General features: G+C 37.5%; 1 protein-coding gene across 1 annotated transcript in view; it reads right to left on the bottom strand.

Annotated features, from left to right (window-relative positions):
* LOC110287993 (vomeronasal type-2 receptor 116-like) overlaps positions 1-21,015 on the bottom strand; it is a 43,219-nt gene that overhangs the window by 10,432 nt on the left and 11,772 nt on the right. The window contains exons 2-5 of the mRNA XM_085843372.1: positions 9,326-9,617; positions 7,956-8,765; positions 6,086-6,313; positions 2,096-2,219 (exon numbers count right to left, since the gene is read on the bottom strand). Of these exons, the coding sequence (XP_085699498.1) occupies positions 2,096-2,219; positions 6,086-6,313; positions 7,956-8,765; positions 9,326-9,617 (1,454 nt within the window). The remainder of the gene's footprint in view (positions 1-2,095; positions 2,220-6,085; positions 6,314-7,955; positions 8,766-9,325; positions 9,618-21,015) is intronic.

The following is a 21,015-nucleotide window of genomic DNA, read 5'->3' as shown; positions in this document are numbered from 1 at the left end:
GAACCTGAAAAGTGTACCTCCTTTAGCCAGGAAGCCCCGATTGAAGCAATAGGGAAACCAACTCACACACACAATTTTTGGCTCCAAATTCATCCTTTCTACAAGAGATGTAGAAATAGGGGTTGGGCTAGAGACTGAGGGTAGGGAGAACCAATATTCCCAATAGAACCAATAAAGACATAGGCCGCACTTCAGTTTCATCCCATTGGAAAATACCAATCCCTGAAATTATTTATGCTAGTCTGTCCTGATGACTGAACCAGATGCAGACACTCTCAGACAAAACCTGCCCCTCCCTACATATGGAGCAGATGAGCAGCAAAGAAATGAAAAGATAGCTACTTATATAGTGCTTGATTTTCTGTCAAATGTTTTTATAACTTGGCTACCTTCTCTGGCATCAGTAGAAGAGGACTTGATTAGTGATGGAGACAAATAATATGCCAGGTTAGAAGGTAGCCAATGGTGAGGGATCCTGCCTCTGATTGGAGAATGAGAATGTGGATAGGAGAGGGACTTTCTGAGGATGAGAACAGGAGGTGAGGCATGGATTGGGATGTAGAATAAATAATAAAAACAAAATTATCATGCCCCTGTCAGAAATGAGATATGTTTAATACAATGTACATATAGAAAATGGAATTTATTTCACAAAAAATAATGAAAGAATCATCAACAAATAGCTTCTTTTTCACATCAATATTATTAACTGCAAGTTCCTTCTACTTATGTTACTATTCAACCTGGAGTGGCACAATGTTTATTCTACACATGATGATTGCAGTCACCTTGTGACTATCTCATGCTTGTTCTTATTTTGACATAGTTTAACATTTTCCCCAAATTTTCTGGAACTAATCATTCTTCCTTTCGTGTCTTGATGTATAAATACAGGTGTGTGCAGTGTTCAGTAGATCTTGGCATATTCACTCCAACAATATTACCTGCGCCCATCTACCAGTGCATCAAAAGGTGGTCATGTGCCAAGTTCTTGTTTTAAGGAATGTCACATGACTTTCTACACATTTATATTTGTTTCCAGTAGTTCTAATGAGAACATACATACACTATTGATATTTGGGTGTCAATGAGTTAATGAGTAACACAACATATTATAAACTTTGAGGACACCCTCACTGTTGAGTTAATTACAATAATATTTTCAAATGGTACAGAACTATAGTTTCAACTTCATTAGTAGATATGGAAAATTTAAATATATAAAATAATTACACTTCTTGAAAAATGTGAATTAATTTATAAAATTCTATACAAAATAGGTATTCAGTTTTTTAATTGCATCCCTTACATCTCTGACTGTCTGTCTTTCACCCTCTTCACAATAACTTAATTTCTTTGTCTAACTTATTGTTTCAGATGTATTAACTGGGTTGAAGAAAAACTGGCAATGAAATGTTGTAATTAAATTAATTTAGAAACTTTCTTATGCCATAAAACAGATCAAACACAGAAATTGCAACTGGGAAAATGAAATCGTTTTCTGGGTCCACTGTCTGAAATAAGACAATGATGGCACTAATATAGCAAAGCTAAATTATTCACATTTAAATGTAATGCAAGTGTCTCTAAAGTATGCTTTCAAGATTACTTTTTTGTTGTTTGTTTTGTTTTGGTTTGGTTAATTTTTTTTCTTTTTGTTTTTTTTGGAGACAGTGTTTCTCTGTGTAGTCCTGGCTTTGATGAAACTCACTCTGTACATCAGGTTGGCCTCAAACTCAGTAATCCGTCTGCCTCTGCCTCCCAAGTTCTGGGAATAAAGGCATCTGCCACCACCACCTGGCCAAGATTACAAAGACTTAATACTCAGAATATTATTGATTAAATTCTATGCTGAATTTGCACATGTGTCTCTGCTGTGAGGAAGTGAATTCTTGATGCCACAATGCCTACAATGACTAAAAAGGTGAATCATTCCTATGTGTTATTTTAATAGAACATACAGGTAAAAGATTCAGTTGTTAAACTGAAGTAACATAATGGCCATGTGGTTCTCTTGTCCAATTTTTTCCTTTACTTAGGTATGTGAGAGCACTGTAGAAAGAATGGAAAATCCTCTGAGAAACGTGTCCTTCACCTGTTTCATTGGAAATCTCACTCTCTGAGCAAGGAGTGCAGTCAAAGCAACAGGTAGGCTTGCTCTCTAGGACAACTTTCCTGAATCCAGGATTGCAGCTCTCACTGCACACAGAGTGAGGAGTCTGAAAAATATTTAATACAAGATACAAAACACTTAGCTCTTAATTAGTGCACAAGTAAAGTACGTATTTTATAATAAAGAAAGTATATTAATTAAAATGTATATCTAAATATGTTGATTTTTTGCGGTTTTACTCCATTGGCCATTGAATGAAAGTGGAAATGACCTTTGGTCAGCAGCAGCCATCACTTTCCTTTCCTGAATTTAATGAAATCTGTCCAGTGTCCTAAAATCAGCACTGCCATAATCCTCTGCCTTAGGGAACTTCACCCTCACATTGTGATGTGACAAAGAAAATTTCTCTATCCTCATATTAATTTTATTGCCTTCATGTTGCCAACAATACAGTTAAGTATAAAAGGGAGATACTTTGTTCTTTGTCAAAGGCTTGAAATCAAAGGCCATCTGAAAACTGACTGTGATTGTGTGAGCTAAGTGTCTTAGTTAGGGGTTCTATTGTGATAAAAGAGCATGACCAAAGCAAATTGTAGACAGAAAGGTTTATCATCAGTTGAAATAAGGACTGGAGTTGAAGCAGAAAATTTGAGAAATTAGTGGAAATGGAGAACGCCCACTATTTCTGTTTACTGTCATGCTAATAGTGTCTTTCTCATTTTAGATTCTTAAACAACTTAGGACCACCTGCCACTACCCTTATGTTTTACATGCCATTTGTGTTGTTAGTTAATTTTGCATTAATCAATATTTTATTCTATTTATATATCAAATGCTGCCCCTCCTGGGTCACTCCCAAAGAGTTCCCCCTTCCCTTTTCTGCTGGAAGGGCGTGTAACCATTATATATCCTGCCACCCTAGCACACCAAGTTTCACCAGGATTAAACTCATCCTCTTCCACTCTGGCCAAAGAAGGCAGCTCATTTGTGGAATGAATTCTCCAGAGAGCTATCAGCTGAAGGACAGCACAAACTTCAGTTTTTGGGGAACTCACATGGATATTGAGCTGCACATATGCTACATATATTGGGGGTGGGTGAGGTTAAGTCCAACCCATGTACACTCTTTGATTTGTGACTGAATCTGTGAGACTCCCCAAGTGTCGAGTATATATCACGTTTGGTCTTCCCGTGTAGTTCTTAAACATTTCTGGTCTCCAATATTTTCATAATTGTCTTGTAACTCTTTCCAGTGTTAGGTTGTGAGTCTCTTCATTTGTTTCAGTTACCTGCTTTCTCTGGAAGGACAGTTATGCTAGGTCATTTTTTTGCAAGCATAAAAAGATATCATTATTTGTGTCAGGGATTGATACTTGCCCCTGGAATGGTTCTCAAGTTGGGCCAGTTATTGGTTGGTCATTCTCTCAGTCTCTGCAACATCTCTGCATTTCTTGTAGCTAGGACTGTTTTGGGGTCAAAAATTTGGTAGCAATGTTTTTGTTCTTATTCCTCCAGTCCTGGAAATGCTTGGCTATTGGAGGTGTCCTCTTCAAGTTCCATAAATGCAGTGCTATTGGTCTTAGCTATCATCACATCCACTAAGTACTGTTGGTCTTCCTAGTGTCATGTCTCTGACTCTTCCTTGACATTTCCCCAACTCCTGCACTCCTGGCAGGTACAGGTCACCTTTCATTCTCCTGACTATCCAAATATCTTTTCTGACTCTTCTAAGACTGATAACACTATTCTCTACCACGTTACCTATCACAGAAAGTTACCTCCCTCCATCTAGCTCTTATGACTATTTTATACCCCTTCTAAATGAGATTCAAGTATCCTCGATTTGGCCTCTCTTCTTTTTCTGGATTACCTCATTGAGGATGACATTTCCTAGTTCCATCCAAGTTCTTGGAAATTTTAATGTCTTTTTATAGCTGCATATTTTATAGCTGTGTTTTATAACATTGAGTGAATGAATCATATTTTCTTTATGCTTTTTTAATATTTTGGTTGAGGGACATCTGGTTGTTTTTAGTTATGGCTATAATGAATTAGGCTACTATAAACATAGTGGAGCACATGTCCTAATATGGTGGAGCAGTACATCTGTATCTTCATGTAGTACTATTTCCAGGTTTCTGAGCAACTACCAGATTGCTTTCCTATGTGTATGCACAAGTTTGCAATCTCAACAGCAATGGACTAGTGTTCCCATGTCTCTATGTCGTCATTAACAGAAGCTATCTTTGCAGTTTTTATCTTGGCAATTTTGTTTGTATCAGACTGATTCTCAGGGTCATTTTTATTTACATGTCCCTGATCACTAAGATTGTTGAACATATCTTTAACAACTTCTAATATATTTGAGACTCCTCCTTTGAAAATTCTCTGTGTAGCTTTTTATCACATTTTTAATTGGGTTATTCACTTTTTAAGTTTTAGAGTCTAAATTCTTGAGTACCTTATTATTTGGAATATTAGACCACTATTGGATGTAGGATTAGAGAAGACCTTTTTCTGATTACCAGCTCCCATGTTTGTCCTTTTGATACTGTTCTAGCCTTAATGGAAGCTTTCCAGGCTCACGAGGTCCCATCTATTAATTGTTCCATGATCCACCCAGGATATTGTCTTCTGCACCAATTGGTTCAAGGATATTCACCAATTTCTTTTCAAATTGATTCAGTGTATCTGGTATCATGGTGAGTTCTTTGACCCACTTCGACTTGAGTGTTTTGAGGAGTGATGAATATGGATCTATTTGCATTGTTCTACAAAGCAGATATCCAGTTTGACCAGAATCATTTGCTGAAGATATTTTCTTTTTTCATTGTATGTTTTTTTTTTTTAACATTTTGTCAAAAGTCAAGTGTCTATAAGTGTACTTCTGGGAATGGATTTCATTCCACTCATTAACTACCTTGTTTCTATACCAGTATCATGCAGTTTTTATACCAGTGCTCTTTAGTTCAACTTGAGACCAAGGATGGTAATTCCTCCAGAGATTATTATATTGGTAAGGTTCATTTTTGTGTCCTGGCTTGTTGTTCTTCCATATGAATTTGATAATTGCTCTTTCAAAGTCTGTAGATGTTTGTGTGGAACTTTTGATAGGAATTGCATTGTATTTTTATATTGCTTTGTTACATATGTGGAAATTAGATAACAGTGAAAAATATAGTTTATTGTCACTAGGTTAATCCAACTAATTTATGATTATGGAAGGTCTTTCTATCTTCTGAAATCTTTAGTTTCTTTATTCAGGGACTTGAGGTTATTTTCTTTCACATCCTTTGATTTGCTTGGGTATTGATGTGGACCATAATAGCAATCAAGGGTCATTAGTTTCAGAAAGATAATATTTACTTATAATAGAGACCTACCCACCTCTGGTTCAATTAATCCTATATTCAGATATAGACAATTGTTCCTCAGCAGTGTGAGCAGATGTACCCAATTTCACTAATAGTGAAAGACCTCTTGGCTATTCTAAAGAGTGTTGTTTCACTAATATCTTTTTCTGTTTTTTTTTTTTTTTCATAAATTAGGGGAAAAATCCACTCTCATTATAATGATCCCTCATGTGTAAGCCCCTTTAAAGTACAATACTTGACAGGTTTTGCTTGATGAAAGAGGTTTGGAAATATTATTCCTACTTAGATTCCTCTTGTCCGGTTATTGCAATTTATGCTATTTTGAAAATAAATTTACCGATGACTAAGGAAGTCAATATAAATATCCTGATATCTCGTTTATTACAATGTCCTCAGAAAGGACTAATTGATATCCTTTTTTTAAAATGATAAGATGAATAGATAATTGGAAAATATGTAAAACATATCCACTAGAATAAGTCATAAGTAAAATCTTAAGACTGATAGTTTTTGGTGTATTGATGTGGTCAATAATACCAACCAAGAGTCATTACATCCAGAAACATATAATATTTACTTATATTAGAAAAACACTCACCTCTGTAAATCCTATAGGCCAATTAATCATATATTCAGACATTGACAATTGTTCCCCTTTGGGAGCACTGGGAACAAATGTACCCACTTTCACTAATAGTGAAAGACCTGTTGGGAAATTCCAAATGTTGGTAATGTCATACTCTGGATCTGCCTTCCTTTTCCAGTCCAGAACCACGTGGTCCCCAACAGAATTTTTCACTTGAATTTTCTTCAGAAAAGGGTGAAGCTAAAACATTTATGAAATCCTGTCATGATATTGCAGTTATATAATTATAACTGTATTACAAATAAGAAGTTATGTCCTGACTGTAAATGTATCATGTATGTAATATATCATGTTAATGCTGTTTTAATTAATTACCTATAGGGTTGAACAAAGGAAAGCTTAGGAGAATATAAATATTATTCTTTGTAAATGTCATTTTGTATAGAATATAATTTGTCAAGCAGTGCCAAAAAAATGAAAGATTAGGCAGAAAACAAGTTTCACCTTTCTTTTTTTTATTATAAAAAAAGATTTTAAGTTCGTCATTTCTATCACAATAATCTAATGGAATAAGATATAATTCTAAAGAATCTGTACAATAATGGGAATGGAGTCTACTTTGCTCCATTATTTTTTAATTGTTTTAGTGTTATGACATAATACTGAAAATGATCAAGGACTATATAGTAAACAATTCTCAACTTCTCTGAAAACTAAATATCTCCTTATATTTTCTGAAAATCTCATAGCGTCAATATTTAAGATGATGTAATTTGAGTTTGGTGGATAATCAGGAGTGATTGACAGCAAAAAAAATCTAATGGCATCACAGAATATTAGACAAATTTTGTGTAAAGTCAACATGAATACTTGATTTTCATTGTTTTGTATACAGACTGTTTAGATAAAAAATCAGACATTAATAAACAACAATATAGAATATAATAGCAGTTTGCAACTCAGACAGGGTAGTCGAACATGAATTTTTAGCCTAGATCTACATATTTTGATATCTTCTATTGAATCGGGAGGGGCACAGTTGACCTGTATGTTTAACTACATTAGAGAGTATTTATAGTTCTTAAGAATAAAATAGCACACAAATTCTCTGGGATCTGAAGATGACAAAACCTCATGACACATACATCTCAAGCCAACTGTACCAGGGCACCTCTAGTAGACCCTACAGGCAGGCTTTTTGGGTTTTAGACAATTCCAGATGCAGTAAAATTGACAACTGTGAATACCCACTACTACTAACTATGGGTCAGAATGAAGAAAAACAACTTAATCTTGTTTATCTATAGTAATGTATTCTCTAATCAATATTTTCATTTTCTTTACCCTCTAATCACCTTTCTTCTGACAATTATCATTTTATTTCCTAAATCCCCTCGATAAGGTGGATATAGATAATTATTTTTCTATTATCCATATTATTTTAAGTTTAGTTATTCAATTACATCTTGATTGCAGCTCTTCTTTCCAGGCTATCCCTCAGACAACCCATATCCCTTTTGCCCATTACCTTCTTCTCTGAGATGGTGGAGCCTTCTCTACATGTTACCCACCCTGAGACATCAAACCTCTTTAGGGCTATGTGCATCATTGAAAACCTGGGTTTTCCCTCTGAGAATTTGCAAAGAGAAATATCCATATTTTCCTCTACCAAAATAAGAATTATTCTGTTAAAGGCAATCTTACACAGGTGCACTCATCATGTTTATAGACATATAAGTACAGTGATATCTAGGCACTGAAATATATGCTACCACTTGTAGATTACTGAATGGAAAAAATAATCTAGCATAACTAGTTTGAGAGATTTTAAAGCATGTGATGTCATATTGGGGAGTTTAAAATACAAGGAATTTCCCATTACCTGCCAGGGGAATAACTGAGTCTTTTCAATATTTGCCTGTGGTTGAATTTGTATTTGACTAAGGGTCTCCTCCTGCAGACTGTGGGCCACTGCATACACAGCATTATACACATTGTAACTCTCTTCAGTCATGGCCATTGTAAAAATATTCCCTGGCAACAATTCCAAAGAGGCATTCTGCAGACAATTTTTAAATATTTTACATTCAGAAGGCAAAAATGAGCATTTGAAATACCAGTACCACAATATATGAAGAAAAATATCTTCTGGGTACTTGGTGGGAGTGGCTTCTTGCATAAACTTTTTGAAACCAGCAATCTCCTCATAATGATGTGAAAAAATGAGAGCCCCATGGGATAATTCTAACATATTATATAGTTCCAAATTTGGGTAAAACCATTTTGTATTCATAACCCAAACTTTTTTCATGTTGGACTTTCTATGTGTACTTTCTATTAAAGTTAATAAAATAGAAGTGGGTCCGTAAATTACAATCACATCTGCTGTTGATGATTCTAGAATGTAGATATAATTTTGGGATAGCAAACGAAGTAGGGTTTCCCCCAGATATAATACTGTTTGCACAAAAGCTATGCAGATTCCAGTTTTGTCTAGCTCCTTTCTAAAGTCTGATAGAAACTGAGCACCTCTGTGGTCATCTGAGATGAGGAGTCCCACCCAGTTCCAGTTGAAATGAAGCATCAAAGAGGCAATACCAGACAACAGAGCTGTGTCTTTGGGGGCCACCTGGTAGAGAGATTGAAACTGGTTTCTACCAATCTGAACAGGATCAAAAGGCCCAAAAGTAAGCTGAAAGAAATACAGAATGTTAAAATGGAGAACAAGAATTGCCATTCAAAATGTCTTAGTCTTAAAAGACAAAATGAAATCACAAAACTTTCCACATTGCTGTTGATCACCAAAGGAATTCAGTACTGGAACTCAAGCAGGTCGGGAATCAGGAGCTGATGCAAAGGCTGAGGAGGGATGTTACTGGCTTGCTTCCCCTGGCTTGCTCAAGTTGCTTTCTTATAGAACCAAAGACTACCAGCCCAGGGATGGCACTGCCCACAATGGGCCCTCCCCTCTTGATCACTAATTGACAAAATGTATTGCAGCAGGATCTCATGGAGTTATTTTCTAAAGTGAAGCTACTTTCTTTGTAATAACTCCAGCCTGGGTCAAGTTGATACAAAACCAACCAGTACACTATATTTAAAAGTAAAAACAAAAACAAAAACAAAACAATGTGTCTTTGTCTTTGTAGATGATAATTTAACTTAATCAAAATCTGTACCTTTCATTTTGTAAACAGCTCAATTCAGAGAAAAGCAACCCTGCTGCTCATCACTCACATCACTTGTACTTACCTGGGGAAATTTGTAAAGATCCAACATCGTCCAAATTGTTTCAGATGTTTTCCATGATACTCCAGTAAGTGTAGCAGCTGATTTGTTTTCTTTTCTACAGGTATAATTAGGGATCAATTTACTCAAACCCGTGAGCCAAGAGAATACAGTCCTAAAAATGTTCCTTCCAATAGCTGGCAGATTATAAATCTCAAGTCCAAGAGAGGTGTTTGGTAAAATATGGGAGTTCAAGTTGATCTCATTGATGGCAAATAACATGGCCAAAACAAGTTGATAGTTTCGTGCATTTATCCTGCAGAGAAGTATTACAGCATTCATGTGAGGAACTCATAATAATTATACATACATGCCTACCATCTCAGGTGGGTACGTGGCTGTTGGGTTGTCAGAACCACTCAAGCATATTATGCTTTCTGGCATGATGTATTATCCCACAAAAGACTTCTTAATAAAACACTGAAAAGTATAGGTATGATGGCAAGTCTCTATGTAGGGGTACTTTGTGTGACATTTTTTCATTATCTTATTTTTATTGACTGCAAAACTTGTTGAGAGCAAAGTTCTATCTTATTTGTCAGTTCATGGAATTGCTATTTCTATAGCTCATCACTGGTCTAATATTTTGTGAACATACATCCTTCCTCACTTCTCTTTTGGATGTAATATATATATATATATATATATATATATATATATATATATATATATATATATCCACCACTAATATCTAAGCAGAAAGTGGGATAGCAAGACTTCCAGGATATATAGGGATTCTTCAAAGCAGAAAGCAAAGGGGAGAGATTTTCTAGCAGGACACCAACATTAGTGGTTGGATGTGAAGATGAGGAGAGAAGTAGAGCTCTCTATATCGAGGACATAGTGCCAGGGTTGGAATTAGTGAGTTTGAAATCTGTCTGGTAATCTGCTCAGCTAAAACTCCTAAGCTTCAAAATATGAAAAAGTGTCTATGTTGTTGTTTATACCACCAGCCCATACAAGCGTCCCACTACATTCCTACAATATTATCATAAAGAAGCAGAAGCAGGCATATCTGTAAATTCCAAAGCAGTTTGTGCTATATTTTGGGATCTCGACAGCACTGGATATACAATGATCCTACCACAAAGAAAACGAAAGAGTAGAATAAATCCACTGTAAAGACTCAAATATTCTTAGAAATTTTTAAGTTCGCATCCACTCTGGGGCAGTGCCTAGTGCAGACCTTGGGTGTCAACTCTTTAACCAGTCTCCACACACAGTGGAAGATCCACTCTCAGATGCTCTAACACACCCAGGATCATTGGATCAGAGGTGCATAAAACATAACATTTGTCCCAACATAGGATGTAACTGGGACCAGCAGGACCAGGCCACTAAGGAACCACACCCAATCCCTCTGACGGGCTCCTATCAGTCTAAGCTGGTGCCCTGAACAGACGTTGGTCCTCATCTCCACAGCCAGTCCCAAAACACGCAGAAGAAGCTCCACTATCAGGAACTCTGATACCAAGGATCTCAGGATCCCAGAATCTCAGAATGACATTATTATTTATTTCCAGTTGACAAAAGACAGTGTTTTCAACAAATGGTGCTGGCCCAACTGGTGGTTAACATGTAGAAGAATATGAATTGATCCATTCCTATCTCCATGTACTAAGGTCATATGTAAGTGGATCAAGGAAATCCACATAAAACCAGAGACACTGAAACTTATAGAGGAGAAAGTGGAGAAAAGCCTGGAATAGGTCACAGGGGAAAAATTCCTGAATAGAACAGCAATGGCTTGTGCTGTAAGATCGAGAATTGACAAATGGGACCTCATAAAATTGCAAAGCTTCTGTAAGGCAACGGACACTGTCAACAATACAAAAAGGCCACCAACAGATTGGGAAAGGATCTTTACCAATCCTAAATCAGATAGGTTACTAATATCCAATATATATAATGAACTCAAGAAGGTTGACTCCAGAAAGTCAAATAACTCCATTAAAATGGGGCTCAGAGCTAAACAAAGAATTCTCACCTGAGGAATACTGAATGGCTTAGAAGCACCTAAAAAATGTTCAGCATCCTTGATAATCAGGGAAATTCAAATCAAAATAACCCTGAGATTCCACCTCACACCAGTAAGAATGGCTATGATTAAAAATTCAGGTGACAGCAGATGCTGGTGAGGATGTGGAGAAAGAGGAACACTTCTCCATTGTTGGTGGGATTGCAAGCTTCTACAACCATTCTGGAAATCAATCTGGCAGTTCCTCAGAAAATTGGACATACTACTACAGGAGGATCCCTAAATACCTCTCCTGGGCATATATCCAGAAGATGTTCCAACTGGTAAGAAGGACATATGCTCTACTATGTTCATAGAAGCCTTATTTATAATAGCTAGAAGCTGGAAAGAACCCAGATGCCCCTCAACAGAGTAATGGATACAGAAAATATGGTACATTTACACGGTGGAGTACTACTCAGCTATTAAAAAGAATGAATTTATGAATTTCCTAGGCAAATGGATGGATCTGGAGGACATCATCCTGAGTGAGGTAACCCAATCACAAAAGAACTCACATGATATGTATTCACTGATACGTGGATATTAGCCCAGATACTTAGAATACCCAAGATATAAAATACAATTTTTGAAACACATGAAACTCAAGAAGAACAAAGACCAAAGTGTGGACACTTTGCCCCTTCTTAGAATTTGGAGCTCTTACAGTCCACGCCAGCACCGGGGTTCCTTGCCCTGCCTGCTGAGTCTCCGGTCAACCGCAAGGTCCCCCACAGGACCCCCACAGGATCTTAAGATCTCTGGTGAGTGGAACACAACTTCTGCCAGGAGGCAGGTTCGAACACCAGATATCTGGGCACCTTCCCTGCAAGAGGAGAGCTTGTCTGCAGAGAGTACTCTGACCACTGAAACTAAGGAGAGAGCTAGTTTCACAGGTCTGCTGATAGAGGCTAACATAATCACCTGAGGAACAAACTCTAACTAGAGACAACTATAAGAACTAGCTCCAGAAATTATCAGATGTCAAAAGGCAAACATAAGAATCCTACTAACAGAAATCAAGTCCACTCACCATCATCAGAATTCAGCACTCCCACCCCACCTAGTCCTGGGCACCCCAACACACCTGAAAAGTTAGACCCGGATTTAAAAGCATATCTCAAGATGATGGTAGAGGACATCAAGAAGGACTTTAATAAATCACTTAAAGAAATACAGGAGAAGACAGCTAAACAGGTAGAAGAACTTAAAGTGGAAAAACAAAAATGCCTTAAAGAATTGCAAGAAAACATGACCAAACAAGAGATGGAATTGAATAAAACCATCCAAGACCTAAAAGGGAAAGTAGACACAATAAAGAAAACCCAAAGTGAGGCAACAATGGAGATACAAACCCTAGGAAAGAAATCTGGACCCATAGATGTGAGCATCAGCAACAGAATACAAGAGATGGAAGAGAGAATCTCAGGTGCAGAAGATTCCATAGAGAACATCGGCACAACAATCAAAGAAAATACAAAAGGCAAAAAGATCCTAACTCCAAACATCTTTGAAATCCAGGACACAATGAGAACCTACAGATAATAGGAGTAGATGAGAATGAAGATTTTCAACTTAAAGGGTCAGCAAATATCTTCAACAGAATTATAGAAGAAAACTTCCCAAACCTAAAGAATGACATGCCCATGAACATACAAGAAGCCTACAGAACTCCAAATAGACTGGACCAGAAAACAAATTCCTCCTGACACATAATAATCAGAACAACAAATGCACTAAATAAAGACAGAATATTAAAAGCAGAAAGTCAAACTCTCAATTAACATAGATGGAGAAACCAAAGTAATCCACGACAACATCAAATTCACACATTATCTTTCCATGAATCCAGCCCTTCAAAGGATAAGAATAGAAAAAAACCAATACAAGGACGGAAATCACGCCCTAGAAAAAGAGCAAGAAAGTAATCCCTCAACACTCCAAAAAGACAACAGCCACAAGAACAAAATACCAACTCTAACAACAAAAAATAAAAGGAAGCAACAATTACTTTTCCTTAATATCTCTTAATATCAATGGACTCACTTCCCCCAATAAAAAGACATTAACTAACAGACTGGCTACACAAACAGGACCCAACATTTTCCTGCTTACAGGAAACCCATCTCAGGGAAAAAGGCACTACCTCAGAGTGAAAGGCTGGAAAACAATTTTCCAAGCAAATGGTATGAAGAAACAAGCTGGAGTAGCCATTCTAATATTGAATAAAATAGACTTCCAACCCAAAGTTATCAAAAAAGACAAGGAGGGATACTGCATACTGATCAAAGTTAAAATCTTCCAAGACAAACTCTCAAGTCTAAATGTCTATGCTCCAAATACAAGGGAAGCCACATGCATTAAAGACACTTTAGTAAAGCTCAAACACACATTTCACCTCACACAATAATAGTGGGAGACTTCAACATACCACTTTAATTAATGGACAGATCGTGGAAACAGAAACTAACCAGAGAACAGTGAAACTAACAGAAGTGATGAAACAAATGGACTTAACAGATATCTACAGAGCATTTTATACTAAAACAAAAGGATATACCTTCTTCTCAGCACCTCATGGGACCTTCTCCAAAATTGACCATATAATTGGTCACAAAACAGGCCTCAACAGATACAAAAATATTGAAATTCTCCCATGCATCCTATCAGACCACCATGGACTAAGGCTGATCTTCAATAACAACATAAATAATGGAAAGCCAACATTCACGTGGAAACTGAACAACACTCTTCTCAATGATCCCTTGGTCAAGGAAGGAATAAAGAAAGAAATTAAAGACTTTTTAGAGTTTAATGAAAATGAAGCCACAACATACCCAAACCTATGGGACACAATGAAAGCATTTCTAAGAGGAAAACTCATAGCTCTGAGTGCCTCCAAAAAGAAACTGGAGAGAGCACACACTAGCAGCTTGACAGCACATCTAAAAGCTCTAGAAAACAAGGAAGAAAATTCACCCAAGAGGAGTAGACAGCAGGAAATAATCAAACTCAGGGGTGAAATCAACCAAGTGGAAACAAGAAGAACTATTCAAAGAATTAACCAAATGAGGAGTTGGTTCTTTGAGAAAATCAACAAGATAGATAAACCCTTAGATAGACTCACTAGAGGGCACAGGGAAAGCATCCTAATTTACAAAATCAGAAATGAAAAGGGAGACATAATAACAGATCCTGAAGAAATACAAAACACCATCAGATCCTTATACAAAAGGCTATGCTAAACAAAACTTGAAAACCTGGATGAAATGGACAAATTTCTAGACAGATACCAGGTACCAAAGATAAATCAGGATCAAGTTAATGATCTAAACAGTCCCATATCTCCTAAGAAATAGAAGCAGTCATTAATAGTCTCCCAGTCAAAAAAAAGCCCAGGACCAGATGGGTTTAGTTCAGAGTTCTATCAGACCTTCAAAGAAGATCTAATTCCAGTTCTGCACAAACTATTCCACAACATAGAAGTAGAAGGTATTCTAGCCAATTCATTCTATGAAGCCACAATTACTCTGATACCTAAACCACAGAAAGATCCAACAAAGATAGAGAACTTCAGAACAATTTCCCTTATGAATATCGATGCAAAAATACTCAATAAAATTCTCGCTAACCGAATCCAAGAACACATTAAAACAATCATCCATCCTGACCAAGTAGGTTTTATTCCAGTGATGCAGGGATGGTTTAATATATGGAAATACATCAACGTAATCCATTATATAAACAAACTCAAAGACAAAAACCACATGATCATCTCCTTAGACTCAGAAAAAGCATTCAACAAGATTTAACACCCAATCATGATAAAAGTCTTGGAAAAATCAGGAATTCAAGGCCCATACCTAAGCATGATAAAAGCAATCTACAGCAAACCAGTAGCCAACATCAAAGTAAATGGTGAGAAGCTGGAAGCAATCCCTCTAAAATCAGGAACTAGACAAGGCTGCCCACTTTCTCCCTACCTATTCAATATTGTACTTGAAGTCCTAGCCAGAGCAATTCGACAACAAAAGGAGATCAAAGGGATACAAATTGGAAAAGATGAAGTCAAAATATCACTTTTTGCAGATGATATGATAGTATATATAAGTGACCCTAAAAATTCCACCAGAGAAATCCTAAACCTGATAAACAGCTTCGGTGAAGTAGCTGGATATAAAATTAACTCAAACAAGTCAATAGCCTTTCTCTACACAAAGAATAAACAGGCTGAGAAAAAAATTAAGGAAACAACACCCTTGTCAATAGTCACAAATAATATAAAATATCTTGATGTGACTCTAACCAAGGATGAAAGAACTGTATGATAAGAAATTCAAGTCTCTGAAGAAAGAAATTAAAGAAGATCTCAGAAGATGGAAAGATCTCCCATGTTCATGGATTGGCAGGATCAACATTGTAAAAATGGCTATCTTGCCAAAGCAATCTACAGATTCAATGCAGTCCCCATCACAATTCCAACTCAATTCTTCAACTAATTAGAAAGAGCAATCTGCAAATTCATCTGGAATAACAAAAAACCTAGGATAGCAAAAACTCTTTTCAAGGATAAAAGAACCTCTGGTGGTATCTCCGTGCCTGACCTAAAGCTTTACTACAGAGCAATTGTGATAAAAATGGCATGGTACTGGTATAGTGACTGACAAGTAGACCAATGGAATAGAATTGTAGACCTAGAAATGAACCCACACACCTATGGTGACTTGATCTTCGACAGGGGATCTAAAACCATCCAGTGGAAGAAAGACAGCCTTTTCAACAAATGGTGTTGGCACAACTGGTTGTTATCATGTAGAAGAATGCGAATTGATCCATTCCTATCTCCTTGTACTAAGGTCAAATCTAAGTGGATTAAGGAGCTCCACAGAAAACCAGAGACACTGAAACTCATAGAGACGACAATGGGGAAAAGCCTCGAAGATATGGGCACAGGGGAAAAATTGCTGAATAGGACAGCAATGACTTGTGCTGTAACATCATGAATTGGCAAATGGGACCTCATGAAACTGCAAAGCTTCTGTAAGGCCAAATACAACGTCAATAATACAAAAGGGCACAGATTGGGAAAGGATCCTTACCTATGCTAAATCAGATAGGGGAATAATTGTGAGGAGCTGCCCTCACATTCGCCATTACAAGATGGCGCTGACATCCTGTGTTCTAAGTAGTAAACAAATAATCTGCGCATGTGCCGGGGTAGTTTTCCACTCCATGTGCTCTGCCTTCCCCATGACGACAACGCGGCCGATGGGCTGCAGCCAATCAGGGAGCAACACGTCCGAGGCGGAGGACAATTCTCCATAAAAGGGACGGGGTTTTGCCATTCGCTCTCTGCCTCCTGAAGAAGTAAGCAATAAAGCTTTTGCCGCAGAAGATTCCGGTTGTCCTGAGCATGTTCTTGCTGGCGGGGACAAAAGCTTGGGATAAATAATATCCAATATATATAAAGAACTCAAGAATCTGGACTCCAGAAAATGAAATAACCCCATTAAAAAATGGGGCTTAGACATAAACAAAGAATTCTCACTGAGGAATAACGAATGGCTGAGAAACACCTGAAAAAATGTTCAGCATCCTTAATCATCAGGAAAATGCAAATCAAAACGACCCTGAGATTCCATCTCACACCAGTCAGAATTGCTAACATCAAAAATTCAGGTGACAGCACATGCTGGTGAGGATGTGGAAAAACAGGAACACTTCTCCATTGTTGGTGGGATTTCAAGCTTGTACAACCACTCTGGAAATCAGTCTGACGGTTCCTCAGAAAATTGGACATAGTAGTACTGGAGGGTCGCGCAATACCTCTTCTGGGCATATATCCAGAAGATGTTCCAACTGGTAAGAAGGACATATGCTCCACTATGTTCATAGCAGCATTATTTATAATAGCCAGAAAGTGGAAAGAACCCAGGTGCCCCTCAACAGAGGAATGGATACAAAAAATGTGGTACATTTACACAATGGAGTACTACACAGGTATTAAAAAATGCATTTATGAAATTCCTAGGGAAATTGATGGACCTGGAGGGCATCATCCAGAGTGAGGTAACACAATCACAAAAGAACTCAAATGATATGTACTCACTGATATGTGGATATTAGCCCAAAAACTTAGTATACCCAAGATATAAGATACAATTTGCAAAACACATGAAACTGAAGAAGAAGGAAGACCAAAGTGTGGACACTTTGCCCCTTCTTAGAATTGGGAACAATCACCCATGGAAGGAGTTACAGAGACAAAGTTTGGGGCTAAGACAAAAGGATGGCCTATCTAGAGACTGCCATATCCAGGGATCCATCACATAATCAGCCTCTAAACAATGACACCATTGCATACACTAGCATTAGTTTGCTGAAAGGACACTGATATAGCTGTTTCTTGTGAGACTATGCAGGGGCCTAGCAAACACCTAAGTGGATGCTCACAGTCAGTATTGGATGGATCACAGGGCCCCCAATGGAGGAGCTAGAGAAAGTACCCAAGGAGCTAAAGAGATCTGTAACCCTGTAAGTGCAACAACATTATGAACTAACCAGTACCCCGGAGCTCTTGACTCTAGCTGCATATGTATCAAAAGATAATCTAGACAGCCATCAGTGGAAAGAGAGGCCCATTGGACATGCAAACTTCATATGCCCCAGTACAGGGGAACACCAGGGTCAAAAAGTGGGAATGGGTGAGTAGGGGCATGGGGGGGGGTATGGGGGACTTTTGGGATAACATTGGAAATGTAATTGAGGAAAATACTTAATAAAAAATATTAAAAAAAAGAATTGGTAACAAAACACCCATGGCAGGAGTTACAGAGAGAAAGTTTGGAGCTGAGACAAAAGGATGGACCATCTAGAGACTGCCATATCCCGGGATCCATCCCATAATTAGCCTCCAAACAATGACACCATTGCATACATTAGCAAGATTTTTCTGAAAGGACCCTGATATAGCTGTCTCTTGTGAGACTATGCTGGGGCCTAGCAAACACAGAAGTTGATGCTCATAGTTAGCTATTGGATGGCTCACCGGGCCCCCAATGGTGAAGCAAGAGAAAGTACCCAAGGAACTAAAGGGATCTGCATCCCTATAGGTGGAATAACAATATGAATTAACCAGTACCCCCCGGAGCTCCTGTCTCTAGCTGCATATGTATCAGAAGTTGGCCTAGTTGGTCATCAGTGGAAAGAGAGGCCTATTGGTCCTGCAAGCTTTATATGCCTCAGCCTAGGGGAACTGCCAGGACCAAAAAGTGGGAGTGGTGTGTGTAGGGGAGTCGGTGGGGGAGGGCATGGGGGACTTGAAATGTAAATGAAGAAAATACCTAATAGAAAATCTCCTAAGCTTTAAAATATGAAAAAAGTGTCTATGGCATTGTTTATACCACCCCCATATACAAGCGTCCCACTACATTGCTACAATATTATCATAAAGAAGCAGAAGCAGGCAGATCTGTACTTCCAAACCAGTTTGTGCTATATTTTGTGATCTTGACATCCCTGGATATACAATGATCCTACCACAATGAAAACGAAAGAGTAGAATTAGTCCACTGTAAAGTCTCAAATATTCTTAGAAATTATTAAGTTTGCATCCAGTCTGGGGCAGTGCCAAGTGCAGACCTTGGGTGTCAACTCCTCAGCCAGTTCCACAACACCCAGTGGAAGGTCCACTCTCAGGTGCTCCTACACTCCCAGGATCATTGGATCAGATGTGCATTGAACACAACATCTGCCCCAACATGGGAAGTAACTGGAACCAGTGGGACGGGCACTAAGGAACCCAAACCGACCAGTGTCGTGGTCTATCAGTCTGAGCTGGTGCCCTGAGGAGACCTTTGATAGGTTTCCCTTAATGTCTGAGGAACATACAATCAACTACTCAAAGGAATAACATGGAGACAGCAAGTGATGTAGATAGCACACATAATTATCCATTCTAGCTTGCTTTCCATGGTTTGTACAGGTTGCATTCTCACATAGTCCCAAACCATATACCAAGAATTGGTACCATCCAGAGTAGGCTCTTTCTTAGTTGAGTTTTTTTCAATCACCTTTTTGTAAGTAAAGACAGTTCTGTAATAAAAGGAAAACTCCACTGGTCAACATATATTGAGAATAATTGCTCAATTTCATTATTCATAGGGCAATTGCATTACTTAACCACAAAGAGCAATCATTTTTCCAGAGATAAAATGCTAAAATTCAATTGATCAGTTGACACGTACTGGTAATAGTGTAGAGGAGAATGAATCTCCTGTAGTGCTGATAGCACTATATATCATTAAAACCACTACCAAAAGCTAAGTATGTTTATGACACGTGAACATATCTCTGTCAATATCAAAGGAAATGATGTGGACATAGCATCTGTTTCTGGTTTAACAGAATCCATGTAACTGTAATTTAAATACAGCAGTCTAAAAGACTCATAACTTCTTGATTCTAGATAGGGGACCATGAATGAGACTCTGGAAGGTAACAACCTAGACTGTAGAGTTGTGACTCAAAATAATTTCCAGGACAATATTGGAACAGAGACTGAAATAAAGGACAACCAATGACTTGCCCAACTTGATGTCCATCCCATTGGGAGGCAACAATCCCTGGACCTAATAGTGTTGCTATGTTGTGCTTGAAGAAAAAAAGCCCAGTATGACCATCTTTTCAGAGACTCTGATTCAGGAATTGAATCAGACAGATGCAGATACTCACAACTAAGGACTTGAATAAGTTTGTGAAACCTTAGCGAAGTGTTATGGGAAGGACTGAAGGAATGGATAAGAAGGCCATCTATTAGGAAGACCAATAGTTTCAACTAACCTGGAACCCTCATAACTTCCAGAGTCATGCCCACAAACAGAAGAGTGTATATGAGTTGCTCTGTTCATACAGCACATGAGTAGCAGAGGACTGCCCAGTCTGGCCTCATGGTAGAAGACATGCTTAATCCTACAGTGTCTAGTTGCCCCATTGAGGGAAGATAGAAGGGGGACACTCTCTCATAGGCAAAGAGGAGGGCACATATGGTGTCAATATCTTCAAGGTAGGGCCGGGAGGAGCCACCATTTTGCATATAAAAATAATAAAATAATTAGTTAAGTAAAAAAGAAAAAATTAGAGAACTACAATATCCATGGATCATAATTTTAAAGGACATTTCAGATTATTAAATTATTATTTATAATGTGTCAGAAATAAAAGTAAAGAATGCAAATCTCAAACACAGAGCACTATATGAATAGGGAAAGTAAACCAATCAGACTTTGAAGTTATATATAAATTCCTGCTTAGGAAAAAGTCATATGTCATACATATATAAAATTATAAAAGAAAGGAAAGTTTTTTTTTAAATAAAATAATTGTTAAATGTCATAATCTCATCATTGCAAAACTTATAGTCTGCTGGATTATCATTCATCATCATCTAAATAAGTAAAAATATCAAAACTTTAAGTTCATTTGAAATTTGCTTAACTTTTTAAGAAAATGTACACTTCTTTCTTTGTGGAACTTTAATATTGAGTGAAAGCAGGTAATGGGGCATATGAAGAATATGATTTTTCAGATAAAAACATGAATATTTTATAATTTACTAGATTATTTGAAATATAGATCA

This window comes from Mus caroli, unplaced genomic scaffold (genome assembly GCF_978045245.1).
Source record: "Mus caroli unplaced genomic scaffold, Mus_caroli_1 scaffold_9, whole genome shotgun sequence".
NCBI lineage: Eukaryota > Metazoa > Chordata > Mammalia > Rodentia > Muridae > Mus > Mus caroli.
The sequence above is the reverse complement of the archived record's forward strand: the minus strand, read 5'-3'. Positions and strand labels throughout refer to the sequence as shown.